The sequence below is a fragment of the Enhydra lutris genome, unplaced genomic scaffold (assembly GCF_002288905.1).
Source record: "Enhydra lutris kenyoni isolate GAN:26980312 unplaced genomic scaffold, ASM228890v2 scaffoldscaffold99, whole genome shotgun sequence".
NCBI classification, from domain to species: Eukaryota; Metazoa; Chordata; class Mammalia; order Carnivora; family Mustelidae; genus Enhydra; species Enhydra lutris.
This window is the reverse complement of record NW_019154183.1, coordinates 867,927-894,051: the sequence shown is the minus strand read 5'-3', so window position 1 is coordinate 894,051 and position 26,125 is coordinate 867,927. Positions and strand designations below refer to the sequence as shown.

At 40.5% G+C, this 26,125-nt stretch overlaps 1 protein-coding gene across 1 annotated transcript in view; it reads left to right on the top strand.

Annotated features, from left to right (window-relative positions):
- The window catches only part of LOC111139311 (membrane palmitoylated protein 7), a 212,846-nt gene extending 188,742 nt beyond the window's left edge, over positions 1 to 24,104 (top strand). Inside the window, exons 12-16 of the mRNA XM_022491567.1 lie at positions 4,177 to 4,257; positions 19,389 to 19,482; positions 20,524 to 20,632; positions 22,203 to 22,346; positions 23,021 to 24,104. Coding sequence (XP_022347275.1) covers positions 4,177 to 4,257; positions 19,389 to 19,482; positions 20,524 to 20,632; positions 22,203 to 22,346; positions 23,021 to 23,200 — 608 coding nt within the window. The 3' untranslated portion in view covers positions 23,201 to 24,104. The remainder of the gene's footprint in view (positions 1 to 4,176; positions 4,258 to 19,388; positions 19,483 to 20,523; positions 20,633 to 22,202; positions 22,347 to 23,020) is intronic.
- Positions 24,105 to 26,125: the final 2,021 nt, after the last annotated feature.

Sequence of the window (26,125 nt, the reverse complement as noted above, 5' to 3'; positions counted from 1 at the left end):
GATTCCCTTCCCTGAAACTTGCTGGTCCACCGCCGAGTCATCACCTTCCCCGCTGCTTCTCTGTACTTTAAGATCCGGAGAGCCAAGTTCAAAGGAAAGCTCCACCAAATCCTCTTAGGGACCGTGAGCACAATCCCTCAGCATCATGCCCAGGCTTTCTAGATGCAGATGCCATTAAGTACGTGTAGCTCCCATGCCTTTGGTCATTCAGCAGATAGTTTTACCTCCAGAACAGCACAATTACTGAGTGTAATTGAAATGAATAAAACTAACGAGTGCCTGCCGTTTGCCAGCTGGTGAACAAGCAGCTGACACCCCTGCTTTCACAGAGCTCCAGTCTGTCGGAGGACAGAGACAGGTAAACAGAGTATAGTGTGATTGGTCCTTTGAATTGGGAGCAAAGGGAACGCATGAACTTGGTACTAAACCCATCTTTAAAGTATTAGAGCAGATTCCCTAAAATGTATCTAAGCCGAAACAATGAACACGTATTAGCACATGTAGAGGCATCTGGGTGGGGGGCTCAGTCAGTTAAGTGTCCGGTTCTTGGTTTCACCTCATATCATGATGTCAGGGTCATGAGATCAGTCCCAGAGAATTAGTATGGTTTGTGTTAACCTTGTAATGCATGTCTGCCGCATGGAAACCTTGGTGTGTCAGATAATTTCTATTTGATTGACTCTGTAGGCAGTGGAGGCAGAATGTGAGATGCCCATGACAAGTGGCAGAAGCCGGACCCAGGGTGGCAAGGACAGGAGGAAGCAGTGGCTGAGGGACATCTTAAAGGGAAGGGAAGTTTGTTGTTGTTTTAAGGTAGGAGAGAATTTATTTGTTTTAAATGCTGACAGAAATGAGCTAGCTGTAAAAGGTAAAGATTCAGGAAGACTGATCTTTGAGAAAAAGTGTAAGAGTATGACTGCAGAGAAGCATCTAGATGATGGTCTAGATGGGTTTAGATATAGAAGTTTCTAGAAAGGACTTCGAAGACCTTTCTACTTGTTGGGCTCTGTGTTCTCTGGAGTGGATGAGGTGGTGATGGTGTGACACTAGAGGTTGCACTCGTTCCACAGATTTTTATTGAGGCTTGCCTTCTGGGGATGTAAGTGACATAATAGGATTCCTGCCCTCATGGCGCCTCTGTCTAGTGGGAAAGACAGGCCATGAAGCAGTGTATTACCCAGTTGCTGAATTGCGACTTTTAAGTATTGGGAAGATGTACATGTGGCTCTGAAAACCTAAAAATGAGAAACAAGGTTGACAGGGTCAGGACAGTCTTGCAGACTTGATTGAGGAAGATCTGTTTGAGCCAAGCTCTGACACAGCAGAACTCACCGAGGCTCCAGATGAAGGAGGGAACTTGAGCAAATGCTTCGAGGCAGGCCGACAACGAGGGGACCAGGTCATGTGGAGCCTTGATAACCACGTGACAATTTTAATCTTTTTCAGAAGAGCCTCTAGAAACTACGTTTCCAAGAATGTTAAGCAAGGGAGCGACAGGATCAGGAGAGCTCCTTAGAAGGCCCTCTGGCTGCTGGTGATGGGGGGTTGAAGTGGCTGGTGAGCAGGTGTAGGGCAGCTGAGGAGGCTGGTGAACATGGCGGCAGCCTGGAAGGGTAGTCACGTGGATGCTGAGTCACCCAAGGCCATGGCAGGAATTGAAGTACAGAGAATGACAAGAGCCGGGGGCTCATGTCTCAGAACAATGACTCTTGACAGGGGCAGCACTGCCTACTGGGAAGCATATGGGCATTTACTCTTTTTTAAAGTCCAAATGGCTGAGGGGGCCAGGAATGTAGACATGCCATTTCTGCATCCCACATACTCTCTCTTAAATGTTTGTAATAGACATTCCGAGACCGAACAGTTCAGTGTAGGGTTGGGTTTGAAGACAAGAGGTCTGCCTTCTGGGACAGCGAAGCATTGTCCCATCCCATATATATATATATATATATATATATATATATATTTTTTTTTTTTTTTTAAGATTTTTATTTTATTTATTTGACAGACAGAGATCACAAGTAGACAGAGAGGCAGGCAGAAAGAGAGGAAGGGAAGCAGGCTCCCTGCTTCACAGAGAGCCCGATGTGGGGCTCAATCCCAGGACCCTGGGATCATGACCTGAGCCGAAGGCAGAGGCTTTAACCTGCTGAGCCACACAGGCGCCCCCCATCCCATATATTTTTATACTATACTTACATGTAAAGTGAGGGCCATTTGCAAAAGTATCATTTTCTTTACTTCAATAGTCTTGACCTGTTATCTCTGTTTCAACGGAGGCTGTTTCCCCTGCCCTTGCCATATTCCAGAAAGTTTCCCTTGTCCTTCCTGTCCATTTGCTGATGTTTATTCTCCTATTTTCCTGCACCTTTGGGCTTCCATTTTTAGGTACTTCCTCATACAGAATGGTTCCTGAGTTTAATACTTTCAAATACAGCCTTAGTATGGGGGGGGGGGGGTTGCGAACATCCGATGTCATTAGGTTTTCTAGTCATGTCCAAGGATTTACATGTTGAAGTACATACTGCCCTGTTATAAGTACTTTTTTTTATCTTTCACGTATTACAGTGAGGGCGTTTTATTAATTTGGAGGGCTAGTGTGTGACATTAGCTCTGAATTCCATCTCAGGGCATAAATGGGATATTACAGAGTATTCACTGTAAAAAGGGAGAGCGGAGCGCCAGGGTTGGTACTCTGCAGCAGTTCCTAGAAAGATGGAAGGTGTTAGTGAGTGACCAGAAAGGGGGACAGGGACGGTCCTAACAGTGTTGGTGAAGCAAGGAAAGCACAGTCCCAACTCCCCCTTCATCTTCACTCACACTTTTCCCTCCACCCAGGAGGCCCCCCAGTCTCTTTCCCGGCCACCTGTCTGCTCCTCATTGTCCAGCACAAAAGCCTTGTTCTTCTCAAAGCCCAAAAGAGGAAGTAGGCGAGGGAATAAACACGAAGGCCCGGGTTCATGGATTCCCCGAGAGAGGGGGCGTGGTTACTTCCCAAATTAGCATGAAGTCGAATCAAGGCTCAAAGATGTTACCTTCGTCCATGGCGTAGCCCCCCAGGGCTGCCGGAACGACATACCCCAGCTGGGGTGGCCTGTCCGCGCCGGCAATTGACTTGTCACAGTCCTGGAGGCTGGGCACTTGGCGGTCAAGGAGCCAGCACGGCCGGACGAGGGCCCTCGGCCAGGTCACATGCAACTGGGGGTGTCCACGTGCCGGAAGCTCTTCCACAAGCGCACCGGGCCTTTCCCGGGGCCTCCACTCTCACGGCCTAGGCTCCCGCGGGAAGGCCTGCCTTCCACCGCTGGGGCGCTGGGCTTCCGACTTGTGAATTGGGGGTGGGGGACACACATTCAGACCCAGGCAGCCGGCATCACCAGTGGGAGGAGGAGTTTGGGGGAGGACTCTGACCCAGGCCGTCTGGGCCGCAGCCTGCCTTCTGCCCAGCGCCCACACCGTAAATGGGCCCTGATGGCAGAGTTGGGAGACGCTAACCGTTCGGGGCTTGTGACTTCCTGGCTTGTTTTGGGACTCCTCCCAGAAGCCGCTTTTGTTTCGCCCCGCGTCTCATCGTTGTTTTGTGTGACGCTTTCCACCCAGTGACTGTCTTTGGGGGCAGGGTTCGCCGTGGTCCGCTGCAACAGCCGCAGTACCTTGTCGGGTGCAGACGCTGACGGAACACCTGCGGCCCGCGCGGAATGACCCCCTGCAGGCACAGGGTCGGGGAGTTACCTTGACCGACGTACACATGGCGGACGGTTTTGCAAATTTAAAACGCATCATTAAATGAAGTTAACATTCCAAGATGTTCTTTTATTAAGCTCTAAAAACATCCAGAATTGAAACGGCTGGTGTCAGGACTCCGCACTTGGACGTCTTCGGGCGCACGTACCTGTTTAGGCTCTTCTGGGTGATGGACTCGGATGCATTTATGTTTCACCGAAAACATCAGTATTTCTCACCTTAGTAATGGAAAGGCAGGGATTTAAATTTTCATAGTAAAAAAGCAACAGAAGACCTATCTTTTCTGTAGGTCCGACTGAACTCGAGATACTCTCCACGTGGGATGCCAAGTGGGATCCGTGTTCTCAGTGTGTCTCCCGGACCCGGGTGAATTATAGCCGTGTTCTTACGGTGTTTTGTTTCGTAAAGCGTTGATATTCTCCTGTTTTTCAGGTCCCGTGGGAGTAGGTCTGAATGAACTGAAACGAAAGCTGCTCATCAGCGACACCCAGCACTACGGAGTGACAGTGCCCCGTAAGTCCCCTGCGCCCGTGGTATCGATCGCTCGACCCGATGGAGCGTGGGTGGCCCCCGCGCGGCTCCCGGCCTTTAGCCTCCGGACGCCCAGCAGCCATAGCAAGCGGGCAGTGACACTCTCCGCCTTTGAGAGTGGAGGAAACTGAGGCACGGAGTGAAGGGGTTGCCCCAGACTGCAGAGACTGTTGGCAGGACGTTTGTTAATCACAGCTTCTCTACTCTCGGTTTTTATGGTGAATTTTAATACGCATATGACATTAAATTAGTATTTACAAATTTTCTCCTAAATAAAAGCCTGACTCTTTGACTTCCTAAAATAAGTGCTAATGTTTTCCAGAGGTTTTCACCGGGTTTAAGATCAGAAGGCCCAAACCACAGAGAGCCGAAGGAGGCCTCTTCTAATAGAAGCCTTTCTTAATTACTTTTTATATGTAGTAATTGGCAGATGGTGTTAAATGGGCCTTTCATGGCCATATAATCCAAATATGGTGGGTTTCTTTTCAGTATACAGAATTAGATCTATTTTTATAAAAGAGGTTTTCATAGGCTTTCTTACAAGTGAAATGTGATGCTGGAAGCATTTTGATCTCCAGAATAAATGCCTGTGACTACTTAATATGTTGATGTTAGAAAGCCGTCTAAAAGGCTAAAATTGAAATGTTGGCTTTTTCAAGTGGTTTTGGTACTGTTAAAAACAAAACAAAACAAAAAACACAACTGTTTGTGTATGGCCCTGAGCAGTGTTCTCTAGTTTTGGAAGAGTTCAACTTTATTTTAAAATTATAGTTTTCTATTACCTCAAGTTACTCCTTGTTACTGCATTTTTCCAAATTATTGTTTATAGTCATTTTCAGCCATACGTTACAGGGCCGTTGGTTTCCACCAATAGAGATGAAAGGAAAGGAAAAATGTGGAGATGTGGAATTAAACAGTGTTTTTTTCCCCGTTTTTTTTTTTCCTTCTTTAACTTTAATTATTCTCCTCTCTTGCAAAAGCTGACTTGCGATATACAGGTAATTTGCGAATTTTACAAAACAATTGTCTGTCTTACTGGGAAGCAGTTACAAAGCACCTGGAGGGTGGAAAAACATTACAAAGGGGAAAAAAGGCATGTATGAATTTCCTGCCGTGTCTTCATCTCCTTTATCTGTCTTGATTTATTTCATCGTCCCAACCACGGGTGACGTCTGCCTGCCATAGAGGAGGGAAGCAGGGAGAAAGGGTATGGGACTTACTCAGAGCTGCCCTTGTCATACTTGAACCCACCATGACTGCACTTCTCACGTCCCTCCTCCAAGACACTACAGATGTTCTTTATCGTCGCACAGTCCGTAATGAACATCGATTTATTTGGAAGTTGATAAATACCAATAAGACTGTCTCTCAGACATAAGCCTTTATGGTAGTTTCGGTGTAATTCAAGGACCTAGGGCAGCGTACTTGGGCCTCAATCTATCCAACACTTGCCTCTGAGGTTGTTACAGAAATTGACAATATCCAGAAAAGTTCTGGGCCTGGGACTCTCCAACGAAATCCCCGAAGGAGTAATTTTCCACTCAGATTCACTTTTAAACAGGTGTTAATGTCAGAGGATCCCCACAGAGCTGTGTTTTCCAGACTCGCCTGATGATAAAAATCTCTCGGGCTTCTTAGGAAAAGATTCCAAGGCCTTTCCAAAGAGATCCTCCTTCAAGAAACCTGACAGAATGCCTGAAAATCTATTTTATGTATCCCCAGTGACTCATAACCGGAGACATTTTTGGAAAATAACAGCCATAGCATCAACTCAGGATGATTCCATTAATTATAGAAGAATATATTTTAAGAACGGTGTTGGAATTTTAGATTGTTTTGCTTTTTAAAATACTCCAGGTGATTCTTGATTATCTAGAGAAAAATTACTGCTTTGATTCCTCCACCAGTATTCTGTTCCATGTTTAGCTATCAGTCTTCCCCCAAATGCACTAAATCTCCACCAGAATGGGGAAGTTGGAAACAGTGGGGCGCAGTGGAACTCTCACACACTGCGGGAGGGGGTGTGAATTAATGTCATGCACTCTGGAAAACTAAGCATCTACCACGTATCCACTAAGGCTGAGCCAACATCTACCCCACGACCCAGCGATTCCACTCCTGTCCGCAGCCGATAGTCCTAGAAACCCTGTTCGCAACAGCTCCACGCTGGAAAGGACCCAGTGCCCAGCAGCAGTGGATGGATAGGGGCGTGATGGCAAATTTTTCAGGGAGTGGAGGAGACACAGAGATATGCCCACAGCCCTGTGGTTGCCAGCGCCACACGAGCAGGGCTAACTAACGTGTGCTCCCAGAAACCGGGAGGCTGGTTTGGGAGTGGGACCATGTGCCGAGAGGGTGGCTTACACAGGTGTGTTCCATCTGTGAAAACTGACCACGCTTAGGTGTGAACTTTTCCGTGTATCTTACTTCAGGGTTTTGAGTGTTAAAAAGAACTACTTGGTACTTTAGTTTGCTGTGGTTTGCTGATGTCAATGGGCTGGTCTCCAATGCACCGCAGTTATGGGAAGATGAATACCTTTCTTTTTCGGAGAAAGCTGACTGATGGTGACATGGGATCTTCTCTGGCTGTTTTTGCAACTTACTGTGACTCTATAATTACTGCAATTAAAAAAAATATTTAAAGGGATGCTAAATGAGGTAAATACTGCCGCTTTGGGGCTAAAATGGCAGAACAATTTTATGATCTTTACGAAATATCTATGTTGCCACGTTACACATTCCAAGTCGCTTTAAAAAAAGGTGTTGGGTGCAATTGTAAATGGGATCGACTCCTTAATTTCACTTTCTTCTGTCTTGTTGTTGGTGTGGAGAAATGCAACTGATTTCTGTGCATTGATTTATATCCTGACACTTTACTGAATTCCTGTACAAGTTCTAGCAGTTTTGGAGTGGAGTCTTCTGGGTTTTCCACATATAGTATCATATCATCTGCACAGAGTGATAGTTTGACTCCTTCTTTGCCGATTTGGATGCCTTTAATTTCCTTTTGTTGCCTGATTGCTGAGGCTAGGACTTCCAGTACTATGTTGAATAGCAGTGGTGATAATGGACATCCCTGCCGTGTTCCTGACCTTAGCGGAAAAGCTTTCAGTTTTTCTCCATTGAGAATGATACTTGCGGTGGGTTTTTCATAGATGGCTTTGATAATATTGAGGTATGTGCCCTCTATCCCTACACTTTGAAGAGTTTTGATCAGGAAGGGATGCTGTACTTTGTCAAATGCTTTTTCAGCATCTATGGAGAGTATCATATGGTTCTTGTTCTTTCTTTTATTAATGTGTTGTATCACATTGATCGATTTGCGGATGTTGAACCAACCTTGCAGCCCTGGAATAAATCCCACTTGGTCGTGGTGAATAATCCTTTTAATGTACTGTTGAATCCTATTGGCTAGTATTTTGGCGAGAATTTTTGCATCTGTGTTCATCAAGGATATTGGTCTGGAGTTCTCTTTTTTGATGGGATCCTTGTCTGGTTTGGGGATCAAGGTGATGCTGGCCTCATAAAATGAATTTGAAAGTTTTCCTTCCATTTCTATTTTTTGGAACAGTTTCAGGAGAATAGGAATTAGTTCTTCTTTAAATGTTTGGTAGAATTCCCCCGGGAAGCCATCTGGCCCTGGGCTTTTGTTTGTTTGGAGATTTTTGATGACTGTTTCAATCTCCTTACTGGTTATGGGTCTGTTGAGGCTTTCTATTTCTTCCTGGTTCAGTTGTGGTAGTTTATATGTCTCTAGGAATGCATCCATTTCTTCCAGATTGTCAAATTTGTTGGCGTAGAGTTGCTCATAGTATGTTCTTATAATTGTCTGTATTTCTTTGGTCTTCGTTGTGATCTCTCCTCTTTCATTCATGATTTTATTTATTTGGGTCCTTTCTCTTTTCTTTTTGATAAGTCTGGCCAGGGGTTTATCGATCTTATTAATTCTTTCAAAGAACCAGCTCCTAGTTTCGTTGATTTGTTCTATTGTTTTTTTGGTTTCTATTTCATTGATTTCTGCTCTGATCTTTATGATTTCTCTTCTCCTGCTGGATTTAGGCTTTCTTTGTTGTTCTTTCTCCAGCTCCTTTAGGTGTAGGGTTAGGTTGTGTACCTGAGACCTTTCTTGTTTCTTGAGAAAGGCTTGTACCGCTATATATTTTCCTCTCAGGACTGCCTTTGTTGTGTCTCACAGATTTTGAACCGTTGTGTTTTCATTATCATTTGTTTCCATGCATTTTTTCAATTCTTCAATTTCCTGGTTGACCCATTCATTCTTTAGAAGGATGCTGTTTAGTCTCCATGTATTTGGGTTCTTTCCAGATTTCCTCTTGTGATTGAGTTCTAGCTTCAGAGCATTGTGGTCTGAAAATATGCAGGGAATGATCCCAATCTTTTGATACCGGTTGAGACCTGATTTAGGACCAAGAATGTGATCTATTCTGGAGAATGTTCCATGTGCACTAGAGAAGAATGTGTATTCTGTTGCTTTGGGATGAAATGTTCTGAATATATCTGTGATGTCCATCTGGTCCAGTGTGTCATTTAAGGCCTTTATTTCCTTGTTGATCTTTTGCTTGGATGATCTGTTCATTTCAGTGAGGGGAGTGTTAAAGTCCCCTACTATTATTGTATTATTGTCGATATGTTTCTTTGATTTTGTTATTAATTGGTTTATATAATTGGCTGCTCCCACGTTAGGGGCATAGATATTTAAAATTGTTAGATCTTCTTGTTGGACAGTTCCTTTGAGTATGATATAGTGTCCTTCCTCATCTCTTATTACAGTCTTTGGCTTAAAATCTAATTGATCTGATATAAGGATTGCCACTCCTGCTTTCTTCTGATGTCCATTAGAATGGATAAAGAAGATGTGGTATATATACACAATGGAATACTATGCAGCCATCAAAAGAAATGAAATTTTGCCATTTGCGACGACGTGGATGGAACTAGAGGGTATCATGCTTAGCGAAATAAGTCAATTGGAGAAAGACAACTATCATATGATCTCCCTGATATGAGGGAGAGGAGATGCAACATGGGGGGTTAAGGGGGTAGGAGAAGAGTAAATGAAACAAGATGGGATTGGGAGGGAGACAAACCATAAGTGACTCTTAATCTCACAAAACAAACTGAGGGTTGATGGGGGGAGGGGGGTTGGGAGGGGGGGTGGGATTATGGACATTGGGGAAGGTATGTGCTATGGTGAGTGCTGTGAAGTGTGTAAACCTGGCGATTCACAGACCTGTACCCCTGGGGATAAAAATATATGTTTATAAAAAATAAAATTAAAAAAAAAAAAAGGTGTTGGCCGAAGCCTCTTTGCTGCTGCTTCGCTTCTCTGGCAAATTTCATCCTCGATGAGCAGCATCAACCCTGTTTTAAAGCTCTGGTTTATCATCAGAAAATTTAAGTGACTATTAATATAACCAGCCTTTCAAAAGGCTGTCTCAGTAAATTAAAATAAAGTAGTTAGCAGAAAGTATTGCAGTAGTTGTCAAAGACTTGATAGATTCCAAAGTCTTTCTGGTCTGGAATTTGGGCACTCATAGCCAACCGCACCTTTTAATCACTTTGTGGTTTCTCATGAAGGCATATATCACAGTTATATGTTTTCATAGGTTCAAGGAACTCGTGTTCTATAACACTTCTTTGTCCATAGAAAACCTCAGTTGAGATTTGTAAAATATATATATAAAAACTAAGGTACCAATTAAAAAAAATTTTTTTTTCTTATCTCACCATGGAAGTTATTTGGGAATTTTGTTAGAAGTAGGGGAAGAGGGTGGAGTTTGGAGTGTGTCTCATATTTGTTGGATGTTTGTCTTACACTGTAGACATAGTGGGTACTCGGTGAACCACAGGGAGATAGTGGCCTGCATTGTGGTTAATATGTCCGTCTTTCCTTTTGAGCTCCCTTCTCTTTAGAATTCCCAGGTCCCTTATTCAGGATTCCTCATTGAGAATGAGTTTGTGAGATTCCTGTGGACCCTCACTGCAGTTAACACTAAAATTCTTCAATGGTAGAGTTATGCCAGGCCTGGATAATTTGGGGTGTTCATGATAAAGCAAACACTGTAGATATGTTCTCTTTTAAATGTGTTTAGCAGTTCCATAAATGTCTTGTCCACTTGATGTAGTTCTACTTTTAACCCTCCCTAGGGGACTTCGTATGTCAGGGCGGTGATCCTTAAAACTGTGGGCTGCATTTTCAGAGTGTCCTGCCATTACAGTCGAATAAAGGTTTTTTCCTCAGTTGAACCTTTTCTCAGCTCATCAGAGACCAATTAATGCACATAAAATTCTCAGTTTTGATTTTCAACAATACATTTTTACAAAGCTTACTGTTTGCTAAAGGAACACCAGTAAACAAAAATGAAGCTGTTGGAGAAGTAATAAGTGAATATTAACCCTAAATTCCAAAGCAGGGCATCATACTAATTTTAATATCATTCAAACTCTTGGATGTGTATTATGTTATATACACTTAATAGAGTCTGTTTCTGTTGTGGAATTCATATTTGGCTTTTATGATAGAATTAAATTTATTAGTATTTCATGCTATTCCTGCAAAAGGTGTGACACTTCATAAAAAATAACATAACTTCTTGGTGTTTTACCAGCAGAAATATGAAAAACTGTTTTAGGAGATCTGAATGTTGTATTAAAATATGCTTGGTAACTAAATAGAAGTCAGTTAAATTTTGGATATAATTTAAATTAATCAGGTTTTATAAAGTATAAATACTTTTTGTATTGAGTTCTTTTTTTCCCACTTCCCTGTTTTCCTTTTCTATGTTACTAACATTTAATTGAAATAAATAAGCTACACATATTTAAAAGGTATAATTAGGTTGATTTTAATATACATAGACACATATGAAATCATCACCACAATCAACATAATGAACATTTCCATTTCTTAAAAAAAATTTCCCCATGCCTTTTGTAATCCATCCTTCTACCCCTGGCTTCAGGCAACCATGAATCTACACTCTGAAAACTATAGATTTGTTTGACTCCTCTAGCACTTTATATAAATAAAATTATACAGTATGTTCCCAAATTCTTTTTGCCTGGCTTATTTCACCCAGGTTGAGTTTGAGATTCACCGACATGGTTTCACAGATCAATAATTCATCCTTTTTCATTACTCAGTAGTATTCCACTGTATGGAAATACTCTAATTCCTTTATCCATTTACCTGCTGATGGATACTTGGGGGTTTCTCCCCATTTCTGGTTATTACAGATAAACCCATAACCTAGATATTCTGATGAACATATGTTTTTGTTTCTGTTGGGTAAATAAGGAGTAGTAGAATGGCTAGATCATATTTAATTTTTTTAAGAACCTACCAAGCCATTTTCTAAATGGTTATACCGTTTTCCAACCCACTAGCTGTGTGTGCAAAATCTAGTTTTTTACAGCTTTGCCAATAATTGGCATAGTCAGCCTTTTAAATTTTTCTCCATGTGATACAGACCTATCTCAGGTATATTATGGGTTCAGTTCCAGACCACCACAATAAAATGAATTCTGCACAATGAAGCAGCTCAAATGAATTTTTTGGCTTCCCAGTACATATAAAAATTATTCTTAGAAAAAATGAAATTTGTGCTTATGTTGTATTCTCTCAAGTGTGCATTATGTCTGAAAGAACAATGTATATACCTTAATTTTAAAATACTTGATTGTTAAACAATGCTAACCATCCTCTGAGCTTTCAGTGAGTTGTCATATTTTTGCTGGGGGAGGGTCTTGTCTTGAGGGGGTTGGCTGCTGACTGAGCAGGGGAGTGGCTGCTGAAGGGGGCGGTTGGCTCTGGGAACTTCTTAAAATAGGACAACAGTGATGTTTGGTGCATCAGTAAACTCTTCCATTCATGAACTGTTTCTCTGTAGCAGGCAGTGCTGTTTGATATTATTTTACCCACAGAACTTCTTCCAAAATTGGACTTGAGCCTCTCAAACATTGTGCTTCTTTATCAGCTCCATTTATGGAATATTTTAAATCTTTTTTTGTCAGCAACCTTCGCAGTTACCATCTCAAGAAACCACTTTCTTTGCTCATCCATAAGAAGCGTCTCCTTATCCATTAAAATTTTATCACGAGATGGCAGTGATTCATTCACATCTTCAGGCTCCACTTCTAAAATTCTAATTTTTGTGCTCATTTCCACCACATCTGCAGTGACTTCCTCCACTTAAGTCTTGATCCCCTCCAAGTCATCCATGAGGACTGAAGTCAACTTCTTCCAAACTGTTAATGTTGATATTTTGACCTCTTCCCATGATTGCGATTCCCATGAATCACAAATGTTTTCAGTGGCATCTAGAATGGTGAATCCTTTCCAAAGGAAAATTTTCTTTCCATAAGTCAGTTTTCAATTTACTTCACCCAAAGCCATCAGAGGAATCACTGTCTATGGCAACCACAGCCTTACAAAAGATGTATTTCTTAATAATAAGGATTGAAAGTCACAGTTATTCTTTGATCCATGGGCTGCAGAATGGATGTTCTGTTAGCAGGCATGAAAGTAACATTAATCTTGTACATCTCCATCAGCGTTCTTGGGTGACAAGGTGCACTGTCAATGAGCACTCATTTTTAAAAGGAATCTTTCTGAGCACTAGGTTTGAACAGTGGGCTTAAAATACCCAGCAGGCCATGTTGTAAGCAGATGTGCTGTCATTGGCTTTGTTGTTCTAATTATAGAGCACAGGCAGAGTAGACTTAGTGGGATTCTTAAGGGCACTGGGATTTTCAGAAGAGTCAATGAGCACTGGTTTCAAACTTAAAGTCATCAGCTACATTCGGCCCTGATAAGCCAGACTGTCCTTTGAAGCTTGAAGCGAGGCATTGACTTCTCTCTGGCTATGAAAGTCTTCTTCCAATATGTCTATTTAATTTAAGTGAATATCTGCTTAGTGTAGCCACCTTCATTAATGATCTTCGCTAGATCTTTCTGGATAACTTGCTCTCGCTTCTACGTCATCATTTGCTGAGTCACCGTCCACTCTTCTGTTACGGAGACAGCTTTTTTCCTTAAACCTCCGGAACCAACCTCTGCTCGCTTCCAGCTTTTCTTCTGGGCTTCCTCACCGCTCTCGGCCTTCACAGAACTGGGCCTCAAGTTAGGCCTTGCTCTGGATCAGGCCTTCGCTTAGGAGAATGTCATGGCTGCTTTAATCGTCTCTCCAGACCACTCAAACTTTCTCCATATCAGCAACAAGGCCGTTTCACTTTCTTACCATTTGTACATTCACTGGAGTAGCACTTTTAATTTATTCCAAGAATTTTTCTTTGCATTCACAACTTGACTGGTGTGAGAGCTTTCAGCCAATTTCAGCTTTCCACACGCCTTCCTTGTTAAGCTTAATCATGTCTAGCTTTTGATTCAAGGTGAGAATGTGAGACTCTTCCTTTCACTTGAACACTTAGAAGCCATTGTGGGATTCTGAATTGGCCTAATTTCAATACTGTTGTGTCTCAGGGAATGGGGAGGCCTGAGGAAAGGGGGAGAGACGGGGGAAATGGCTGGTCAGTGGAGCAGTCAGAACACACACATTTGTTAATTAAGTTTACTATCTCATGTGGGTGCAGTTCATGGCACCCCAAAACAACTATGATAGTAACATCAAAGATCACTGATCACAGATCACCGTAACAAATATAATAACGAAAAAGTTGGAAGTATGGTGAGAATTACCAAAATGTGACACAGAGACACAAATGAGCAAATATATATGTGTATATTTTTGTTAAGGACTTTTGCACCTAAATTTATGATGGAGATTGGTCTGTTATGTTTTCTAATGTCTTTGTTAGATTTTGCTATTAGGGTTATACTAATATCATAAAATGAATTAAGCAGCAGTTCCTCTTTATGCAAAAATATGTTGCTGTAGGATTTGTGTTATTTCATTCTTTATGGTGGACAGACTTCATCAGCCATCCAGGCCTGGAGTCTTTTGGGGAAGGTTTGGAAAAACGGATTTATTTAGGGGCGCCTGGGTGGCTCAGTCAGGCATCTGCCTTTGGCTCAGGTCATGATCTGGGGATCAAACCCCACATTAGGCTACCCAATCAGCAGGAAGTTCACTTCTTTCTCTGGCCCTCACCCTGCTTGTGTGTGCTCTCTCAAATAAATAAAATCTTTATATAATGGATTTATTTAGTAGATAACAGGGCTGTTCAGATATTGTCTCCTCTTGTTTCAATTTTGATTCTTCATACTTTTCAAGAAATTTATCCATGTCATCTAAATTGGCAAATATGCTGCATAAAGTATGCATAATATCCTCTAATCCTTTTTATTGTTGCTAGGATCTCTGGTAATAACTCTTATTTCATTATTTATTTGGTGATTTTTGTTCTCTTTTTCTTAATCACTGTAATTAGATTTTAAATTTTTGTCATTTTTCTTAATTTTTTTCTATTTTGTTAATTTCTGTTCTTATTCACTTCTCCTTGGCTTGAGTTTACTTTGATCTTTTCTTTCTAGCAATTTTTTTTTAAGATATTATTCATTTATTTGACAGAGATCATGAGTAGGTAGAGAGGCAGGCAGAGAGAGAGGGGGAAGCAGGCTCCCCGCTAAGCAGGGATCCTGATGCGGGGCTCTATCCCAGGACCCTGGGATCATGACCTGAGCCGAAGGCAGAGGTTTAATCCACTGAGCCACGCAGGCACCCCTCTAGCAATTTTTAAGATTAACTTTCAGTCACTTAGTTTAGGTCTTCTTTTCCAATAGAAGTACGTAAAGGCATAAGTTTCCTGCTATGCACTATCTTTCTCTATCCCGTAACTTTGATAGGTTGTATTTTCCTTGTCGTGTACTTCCCAGTATTTGCTCATTGTTCCATTTTTGATTCATATTTATTTGGAAGTGTGTTATTTAATATTTGAGGTTTTCCTAGATATCTTATTATGGATTTTTCATTACTTTTTGGTTAGAGAATTTACTCCATATGATTTGGATTCTTTTAAATTGACTGGGACTTTTTATGGGCCAGCATATGGTCTACCTTTTGACAAATGCATCATCTATGCTTGAAAATCATGTGTTTTCTGCAGTTACTGGATGCAGTGTTATACAGGTATTAAATAGACCCCTGAGGTTGGTGGTGTTTAGATCCCATGTCTTACCGATATTTTGTCTAGTTCTGTCAGTTATCAAGAGGCAGTAAAATCTATTCTGATGGTGAACATGTCCATTTCTCCATTTAACTTAAGCCCATTTTTGCCTCATGTACTTTAAAGTTTTGTTATTATGTGTGTACAAATTTAGAATTGTTATAAGTGTCTATTATTATGAAACATTCTTCTTTATCTCTGATCATACTTTTTCTTGAAGTCTCTTTTGTCTGATACTGAAGTAGCCACTTTAGCTGCCTTATCCTTATTGTTTTTTAAGATTTTATTTATTTCACAGAGAGAGAGATCACAAGTAGGCAGAGAGGCACGTAGAGAGAGGGGGGGAAGCAGGCTTCCTGCCGAGCAGAGAGCCCCATGCGGGGCTCGATCCCAGGACCCTGAGACCATGACCTGAGCTGAAGGCAGATTCTTAACCCACTGAGCCACCCAGGTGCCCCTGCCTTATCCTTATTGTTTACGTGGACATACACTGTCTTCCATCTGTTCACTTTCAGCTTATTTGTGTCTTTATATTTAATGTGTCTTTCTTACAAGCTTATAGACAGCATGTAGTAGGGTCTTGCTTTTTTCACCTGTTCTCTCTGCCTTTTAATTTGAGTATATAAACCAGTTAACGTTTATTGAATTGTGGAAATGATCAAATTTAAGCTACTATTATGTTTTTATTTATCCTGGGTTTTTGGGTTTTTTTTTTTTTGCTTTTTATTTTTTTTCTCCTTTTTTATTATTTGAATGTTTATTAATGTTCCATTTCAATTTACCCATTGGTGCTCTGCTTATACGTCTTTGCATTACTTGTTACTGGTTGCTCTAGGGACTACAACATGCTTAATGTCTAACCAGTCACAGTCTAGAGTTAACTTCATGCCATTTCACATAATACATAGAAACCTTTCAATCATATGAGTCTTTTTCCCTAGTCCTTTTTGTGCTAGTTGACAAGGTTATGTTTGCATACACTGAAAACTCTACTAGATATTACAATTTCTAAATCAGTTTATATATATATATATATATGTTTATTATATATGTCTGTTATAAATCATACATATAATGTCTATAATATATATAACTATATAACATGTCTATAATTTTATATACACAATATGTCTCTATTAGATATATATACACATATACATATATACATCTATATATACACATCTATATATACAGTATGTTTATATTATATATACATATATATATACACATATACATATACACACATATATATATGGAATGTAAGAGGGAAAAAAATAGACTTCTGTTTCTACTCAACTATTCTTTCTGTTGCTCTTTCTTCATTCTTTGAAGATAAAACTTCCTTCTTTTAGCCTAAAAACTTCCTTGAATATTCTTTTAGAATAGATATGCTGATGAATTCTCTTAGTCTCTCTCCTTCTGAAAAGATGTTTTGCCTTTTTCTCCTGAAGGATATTTTAGGTGAAGTTCTTATCTTTCAGTACTTTAAGTGTAGATATTATTTCACTGAGTCCTTGTTTTTATGATTTATAATCTGTAGTCACAGAAATCATTATTCCTTATATGTACTGTATTGGTTTTTACTAGATGCTTTCAAGATTTTTTTCTTTATCTTTGGCTGTTAGTACTCTGGTTTTGTTGCTATCTAGCATGATTTTTCTCTGAATTTATCTATTTGAGATTTGTTGAGCTTCTGAAATTTGTGAAATGTATGTCTTCCACCAAATTTTAGCAGTTTGGGGCCATTATTTCTTGAAAAACATTTTTTTTTTTTTGCCTCAGTATCTTTTCTGTCTTCTCTGACATCCAGATTACACATTACACAGGTCCCTCGGTTTCCATTTATATCTTCTCAATCTTTTTTTTTTCTCTGTTGCTCAGATTTTATAATTTCCATTGATCTACCTTCAAGTTCATTAGCTTTTTTCTCTGTCCTGCCCATTCTAGCAACTTACCCATCTAGTAACTTGTTTCTGCTAGATACTGTATATTTCTTTTCTAAACTTTCCATTTGGTTCTTGTTTATAGTTTCTATTTCTCTGAGAATTGATATTTTCATTCATTTCAGATGTGTTTTCCTTTACCCTACAAAACACGGTTACAAATAGTTGCCTTAAAGTCTTTGTCCAGTAGTTCTAACTTCTGGATCATTCAGAGTTGCCATCTGCCATTTTCCCCTTGAGAATTGGTCAAAATTTGTTGGCTCTTTTAAATTGCATTGGAGGTATTACAAATGCAACGTTTTATCAACTCTGGGTCCTGCTTACAGTGGAGCAGAAAATTAGGATTAACTTTAAAAACCAACAAAGACCCTGAGAAGTTTCAGTGCAAATCTGGCAAGTGCAAACCTGGATATAGCCCATCCGTGTTGCTGGTTACACTTACAGCTCGGCCAGAGACAGCTCTCTGAGCACTCTGAAAGTGAGTAAAGCAGGAGGTGTTGGAGGGGCGTCAACATTTTGGAGAATGTTTTTGTTTTAGCAAGTAATCACCCTTTTATGTTTACAACGTAAGTTCTGTTCCATTTCCTGTGAGTTGTGGTTTCAATCGGAGTTCAATTCTGTTAAGTCTTTGCTATACTGGTTTGGGTCTTCCCTGTCACGTGTGGCTCAGGGATGAGTCTGATACTTGTGTGCATCGTCACAGCTCAGCTCAGTTCTCTAAGCCTTTTCTGCATTGGTTTGGGGGTGTTCTGTGCTGCTCTTATTCACGGGTTAGGCTGAGACTTGTTCTTATCTTAGTTCGCGTCTGAAAACATTGCTGTGTCAGTTGGAGTCTGACCTGCCAAGTGCATAGCTCAGGGGTTATTCTTCAGCTGGTATTGATTCCTTCCGCTTTAGAATATCTCCATCAGTCTTCCTGAATTACCTCCATACTCTTCAATTTGTAAGGGCTTTTTTGTTTTTTCTTGGTTCTTTTCACCAAAAAAGGGCTCCTGGAAATGTAGTCACACAGAATGCCATGATGCTCTGTAAATGTTCCCACACTCGGGCAAAGCTAAGAAGCAATAGAAGTTAAAACTCCGCCCCTGCAGGTTGATCCCTCTCCAGTCTCCCTGCTTTATTTCTTTGCAAAGTTGGCTGGGCCCAGAGTTTTTAGCTATAATCCGCAGGAAAGATGGGCTACTTGCGCTTCCTCAATCAGCATGCAATTCCGGAGGTTTGGTTATGTTTTTATAGTTAACCCTGTATTTTCTGCTCCATTATAACTTAGTCGCAGACAGGCAACATTACTGCACGTCTGGAAGTTCAGTAGTATTCTGAGGTGTTTATAATTTTGCAATGGAGGAATGAATAGCACATAGAGGTTTTCTAATTCAGTCAGTAAAACAAAACATTGATGACATACTCACTATGTGTTGTGTGTGAAGACAGTAAAATAATTTCGGCATTTACCTTACAACCTTGTAGGCGTTAGACTTGCTTAGTGAATAACGATCAGTAAATATGATAATAAGCATATTATTTGCAAAAGATAGGAGTTTTCCCTTAAGTGTTAAAATACCATTTTTATTTAACATAGTAGAGTGCCTTCAAAATAATGAATAGCACAGATACAGTGCTATTTAATTTTGAATCCATATTCAAATCAGTGCTGTACTTTCCTATTGGTAGAAAATCTGAATGACACTTTATTAGCTAATTTGCTCTTTTCTAAGTTTTAAAATCTGGTTTATGAGAAATACGTTATTTTTTATTTTTTTAAAGATTTTATATATTTGAGAGCATAAGCGAGGACAAGTAGGGTGAGGGGCAGAGGGAGAAGCAGGCTCTCCGCTGAGCAGGGAGCCCGACATGTGGGACTAGATCCCAGGACTCTGGGATCGTGACCTGAGCTGAAGGCAGATGCTCAACCTACTGAGTCACCTAAATGCCCTGAAAAATACCTCAATACATGATGATTTCCTTTTTGCTATCTTCCTTAGGATGGCTGATGTCAACTTTCATTAACTCTTTTTAATTAAATCGCAGACACAACCAGAGCAAGAAGAAGCCAGGAGAGCGATGGTGTGGAATATATTTTCATTTCCAAGCATTTGTTTGAGACAGATGTACAAAATAACAAGTATGTGGAGCGTTTTTGTATGACTGTTGTTTTTAAGCCTGGGCCTCTCTTATCTGGTTTTAGGCAACTGAGGGTTCCCTTGTGTTTGAAATAAATTTTAAGTTTTATAATATTTGAGACAGATGAAAAGGTGAGGATTCGGTTAGTAGGTGTTACCAGTCTTCAGCTGTAATGTTTTAATAACCTAGAGCTGCTATGTTTCTGATGAGTTAAATGGGCAGGAGTTACTTTGAAGGATGAGGGAATGTTGCTTATATGTTATTGTGGCCTCTTTCCACCCCACTCCCTGAGTCTTAATACAGAATTTGAATAGAATTTTCTTTAAAAAAACTAACAACGATGTACTAGATCCCTAGTCCCACCATCATCTTCCACACGCATCTCTCTCCCTCACTGGCTCTTCAGCAAATTAAAATGCTGTTAGTCGCCTTGCTTATACCATGTCCTCCGGCCAGCTCTAACTGCCCCACCTCCCCAGGTCCTCCATTTGCTCAGCCTGAATATTTTAGGGTATCAGGGAGCAGTGTGTGTTTTAATGCAGGATTTGGGGATTTTATTGAAACATCAAAATGCTTTTTTCCGCGTTTGGCACAGCGATTGTGTTTTTATAGCACGTAATCGGCTGCCTTGCTTCCATTAGCCACCAAGCAGTTCCTCCTGTCGCTGGAAAGCCGAGTGTGGTTATTCTGCAGTGTGCAGTGAAATTTCAGTAGTTTCTATTGTTTGGCTTATTCACTGTTTTATTGCATTGCATTAGTTCTGAAAAAGAGGTGATGGAAAACAGAGTACTGCTGGACTGAAGTACTTTCTTTCTGCTTAAGTGTAATACAAGCAAGTGTTACTGATTTGAAAATGTAAAATACAAGATTTTTAAAAATTGACATTCTGGAGGACTTGGCCCTACTTATTTTATTGAACACAGTAAAAAAAAAAAAATTTACATGTTCAGCAAAAATCTTTTTATATATTTGAATTATGTCTTTCCACTTATATCTGTAATTATTTCACGAACGGCTCTGATGCAGATCTGATTTCCTACAGGTTTATTGAATACGGTGAATATAAAAACAACTACTATGGCACAAGTATAGACTCCGTGCGGTCTGTCCTTGCTAAAAACAAAGTTTGTTTGTTGGATGTTCAGCCTCACGTAAGTGAACAATGAGCTATTCAGTGCCCTCTGGCCCGTGTGAGCTGCCACACTTCACGGGAACCTTTCAGTCTGGGGGTAAATCTGAAGGCTGCTCACTCTTGGCCTATCTGTGGCTTTCCTAGTGACGAAAGCCTTTAAATGTAATATGAGAGGTCTCTGGTGAGGCGGGGGAAAAGACCCATAATATTAGAGAAGAGAAGTAGGGGAAGCCACAAGTTCTGTTGATAACTCTTGTTTATGTTCTGCATTTGCCAAGTACAAGGACTCTTAGGTATTTCTTCTGTGTAGTTTTTATTAAAAATACACTGCTACGTGTATAATGTATTCTTAAGTGTTAAGTACGATTATAAGTGTTTGTAATTTTTACAGTGGGCATTTTGGTTCTTGGCCCTCTTGTATTTTGATTCTCTACATATTCTACAAGTGTATACCCCCTGCATAGCACTGGGGGGCATTTTGCAGGAACTGAGCTGAGTGAGATGGTTCCTGCAGCTGTCGGCTGAATCCTTGCTGGGAGGCCGGGAATGCTTATGAACACTTTGGACCGAGAATGCCAGTGGGTGAAGCCATTCAATTCTTACTGAACCACCTCTCCTCCAGCAGTGACCCAACCCACAGCTTTGTCCTTGTCACCCAGGGGCCACAGAGTCTTGTTCACTGATGGGTGTACAACTTCCAAGACCCAGGATGGCCTGGAGATGCCCTTCACTCCTCTTCAGGAAGAGGAGTCTGGAGTGAAAGTGTCCCAAGGATCAGTAGGGCAGCTGACCCCTTCACTTAGGCACTGGCGATGTGTAGGATACTCCTACTTGTGCCGAATCTCTCTGCTGGTACCCTGGGTCTAGTCGGGTCCAGCTCCCTTGGTGTGTGTCCAGCTGTCCGTCCCCAGAACCTCACTAGCCCTCCGGACATACAGATCCTCTGGCCCCACCCCCCACACTAACCTTTCAGGGGAGTTTATGATTTGTATGCACATTCTGGGGGGCCCTGACACATAGGTCAAGAGGATCCCTCAACTCCCACCCTTTTACCATTCCCCCTCAACTGTAGGTGAGTCCTCAGAAGCATAGTGTAAATAATGTAAGATATTTTGATGGGGGAATGTTGAGAAGCTTCCTGGGAAGCAGAAGCCTTGCCCTTTTAGGACACTCCAAAGGATAGCATGGCACACAAGGCAGAATGACAGACTCCTGTGTGAGATATGGAAGAGGCTTAGATGGGATGGTTGGAAGATTTTCCTGTGCAGACACTTACTTAACTCATAGCATCTCTTGAGTATTTGATTTAAAAATCAGTTTTATGGTATTTTTAGCTGCTTCTGTTCAGTATGAATTATGATAGATTTCAAAATATTTCAAAACATTTTAAAAGGCAAGTTATATTCTCCAACATTTTTTCAGGGGTATATAATTATGACATTTAATTGGCAACTACTGATTGAATAATATATTGAAAGAGCTACTGGCCTTAATTTTAAGGAGTTTTCTCCTTTGAAAGAAACTTTGGTTTTATTATAAAATTCACTCATGACATTATAAAGAAATAAAACTTATTTTCTTCCTTGCAGACAGTGAAGCATTTAAGGACCCTAGAATTTAAGCCCTACGTGATATTTATAAAGCCTCCATCAATAGAGCGCTTGAGGGAGACAAGAAAAAATGCAAAGATTATTTCAAGCAGAGATGACCAAGGTGCTGCAAAGCCTTTCACAGTAAGTACAGTGAGGCTCATTAAGAAAATGTAAGTGGAGCACCTGGGTGGCTCAGTGGGTTAAGCCGCTGCCTTCGGCTCAGGTCATGATCTCAGGGTCCTGGGATCGAGTCCCGCATTGGGCTCTCTGCTCAGCGGGGAGCCTGCTTCCCTCTCTCTCTCTCTGCCTACTTGTGAGCTCTCTTTGTAAAAATAAATAGATAAAAGCTTTAAAAAAAAAATTAAAAAAAAAAAAAGAAAATGTAAGTGGTGCTTGAAATTATGCATGCGGGAGCCCCACTACCTTCAGAAGACATGGTGTAGTAGATGGTATGATCCACAACTCGATAAAAGCAGAACTGTATTTAGGTACGTACCTTTTGAGTGATTGCATGGTAATGGCTTTCTGTGGTTCTATGACTAGATCTTCCTATTCTGTTGACTGAAGTATTCCTGTAATGATGAGCGAGTGATAATCCTGAAATTCACGATAGGTGGGAACTTTGCGTGAGCAGTTGAGTTATGAAGTTATGACGTCTGAAGAAATTGTAGGTCAAGAGGGTCATTTTCATTTGTGGCTGAGAGAAAAAACACAGGATAGCATTTGATAAACCGGTTATGGAAATGTCTGCATCCATGTAAAGTGATATAATTGCCTGGTTAACCAAAATTTTTTTTTAATATTTCCTTTTGCAGGAAGAAGACTTTCAGGAAATGATTAAATCTGCACAGATAATGGAAAATCAGTATGGTCATCTTTTTGACAAAATCATAGTAAATGATGACCTCACCGTGGCATTCAATGAGCTGAAAACAACTTTTGACAAATTAGAGACAGAGGCCCACTGGGTTCCAGTGAGCTGGTTACATTCGTAACTAAGGGAAACTCCCACGATCAGCGTTTTGTAGAGTGCATGATGAAATCAGTTACTGTCCTGGTGGCAGGGTTTGTTAGTCTATGTCACTGCTGTAGACATGCAGTCTTGCTTAAAACTGAATGTTGGTTTTGTTTGTATCTTTCTCCAGCCTTACTTCAAGCACAGTATTTGAATAGAAGATCCAGAATCAAAATTTGCATAGTACCATCTTTTGGGCAGAGCTTTTGAACCTTTTGGTTGTCTTTAACATACAGCTGTATCTCCAAGAGGAGGCTGGACTTTTCAGGGAGAAACAGCCAGGGAATTGATACTGGAGTTGTGCTTCGTTGGGTCTCAGATGTGGTCCCTCCATCAAGTCTGCACGCTCACAGCTGAAGGTATGACCTTCACAGCCGTGAGCAGCTCCAGGCAAACAGGACAGCTTTGCCCTTCTTCGGATGGGTCACTAGGCTCACCTGGGCTGACAGTAAGGCATCCTCTTACTATTCTAAAAGCGCAACCTTTTTCTTACATATCTACAATATAGTCAGTGTATTTAAGGAATTATGACACATTTGCCTTAGTGAGTGGCCTGCATGTCATAGCTTGAGAAGGCCTCTTAGGACTATGGATCGGTGTCTCAAATATTTAATGAGGGAAGGTAAAACTTTAAAATGATTATATTTGTCACTAAAAGCCCTTCCTTAATGGGATTAGTCTTTGTAAGTAAGGTTGGTATTCTCTTGGGGCAAGTCATGGATTACAAAGGACATTTTTATTTGTAAATCATCAGACAGGATTTCTGCAGTCACCATCCAATAAATCATAAGAATGTGATTCCTATTCCAAAAGTAGGTGTTTTACCTGTTACCAACACAGTTAAAATGTGATCAATTTTCACATGTGCAATTGATTTTAAATTGATTTTAACTTACCTCTTCATCATCAAAATAATTCTTAACACTAGTCAGGTGCCATCCTAATCTTACCATTTTTAAAGAATTATAAGAAAGACTCTGTATTATAAATATTTAGATGGGTTCTCATTTTTGCTTGTTGCTACTGAACTTCAGCAAATAAATCACATAGCTCAAGATACTAGAAAGGGCCGTAAGTTGTGTAAGAGAACATGTCTTGCCATTCTTGCATGCACTAAGACCCTGCCAATCAAAAATCATTGCATCTGTGACTTTCAAACAGAAAATATTTTTTGTTGATTTGTAAAGAGAGTTTAGATGTCATGTTTAAAGAAAAAATAGAATGTAGTGAAATTTTATATATTTATGAAATCTCTCAAAGGCATATTTTTTTAATAATCAAATGGAGCTATTCATAAATTGTATGTAAAGATGTCATAATTTAAAATAGTTTTATAAGTCAGGGTCAACATTCCATGTAAATATTTGACCTTTGTTCATACACAGATCGACCCTCAAGTGTTATACGTGCACCACGCATTTGGTAGCGCTATCTGCTGGGTTTCCTTCAGATATGTCAAAGTTTATGTTAGAAACAGAGACAAAAACTACTGCAATGGCCTTGATACACATGCACACTAAAACAGTCAGACTAAGTGTTACCTAACATGATCCAAACAGTGAGTTCTAAGTTTATAAACCCAACAGCAAGCCATTTAGTTTTTTAAAAGAGTGGGGAAGAGGGCTGCCGTACTTAAAGTTATAGGGCTGCTCTAAGAAAATAGAAGTCTTACACAGAGTTTGGGCAAAGGAGACTCCTCTTTGAACGCTGGCTAAAAATCTCCTGTAAATCAAAATCTCCTCTACAAAGAGTAATGGGAAATGTGTAATTAATTATCTAGGCAATTGTCTGAATACTTTCGGCGTCCAAATTCTTTACTGCGGGGGTAGAGGGTAGCGGAGCGGGGTGGAAACAGAGTCCTTGTGGCTGTTGGTAGCGATGGGGTGTTACTACGAAATGTAAGTGTCCAGACCTCTCTCCCTTTTCACACTAGGACTAAACAAGGGTTTTTTTGTTTGTTTTTAATGAAAAGATGCCCCTTAGCAATTTGGGAAATACTAGGTACATGGCTTTGCAAGTGATGCTTACATGGCCATTCTGATATCTAGAAACTGAGTAAAGCAGTGCCAGGGGCTCGCTGATAACTACTGCAGAAGGCCCAAGACTTGCGTCTGCAGCCAGACCCCCTCCTCCTTCAGCAAGGAGACGCACACGGTGCCCCTCACTGTACTAGTTCGGCCGGCTCCCAAGACCATGTCAGCCACTATTTGAGAGAAGAGGAATGTTTTATTTTTAAGTCCATATATTTAAAATCCAAGATCAGAAAATTCTGTATTCCCATGATCACCAGTTGGAGATCCCAACTGGAGTCCATTAAAAAGAAAAAGGTGAAATTGAAATATTTTTTCCCGTTGTTTTACTTACTCATATAGACGTTCTTAATAGCTGTAAGGCTGACATTCCTGGTATTATATAATGATTGAATGTATCTGAATCATAATAACTTAAAATGGACACACCTGTAATCTTTACAGATTTAAAAAAAACTGTTAGTAAAAGCTTCTTGAAGGTCTAAATTTCTATTATTTATTTTCTTTTTGACTGCTAAGGATTTCTAAATAAATGTAATGGAAAACCTTTGATCTTAATAAAGTACCTTCAGAGGACATGTGCACTTGCACAATGTTCTTGCACTTGGGTCTTTAGGATAGTGTTTCTTGTGGTTGAACAAACACTGTTTTCTACTCTAATACCAAATGGTTTATTTGAATTTGCCATGTTTAAAATTAAACTTCATATTTGTTTCCATCAATAAGTTACTGGTCTTAACAAGGTTGTTGGACAGACGGACTTCACCAGTCCAGCCATTTAAAGAGACGGCCTCTCTGCCTGTGGGTCCTACTCCCTGGGTCACGCTGGTCCCCGAGCTCTTGGGGGGACATCCTTCTTTACAGCTCCTCCTCCA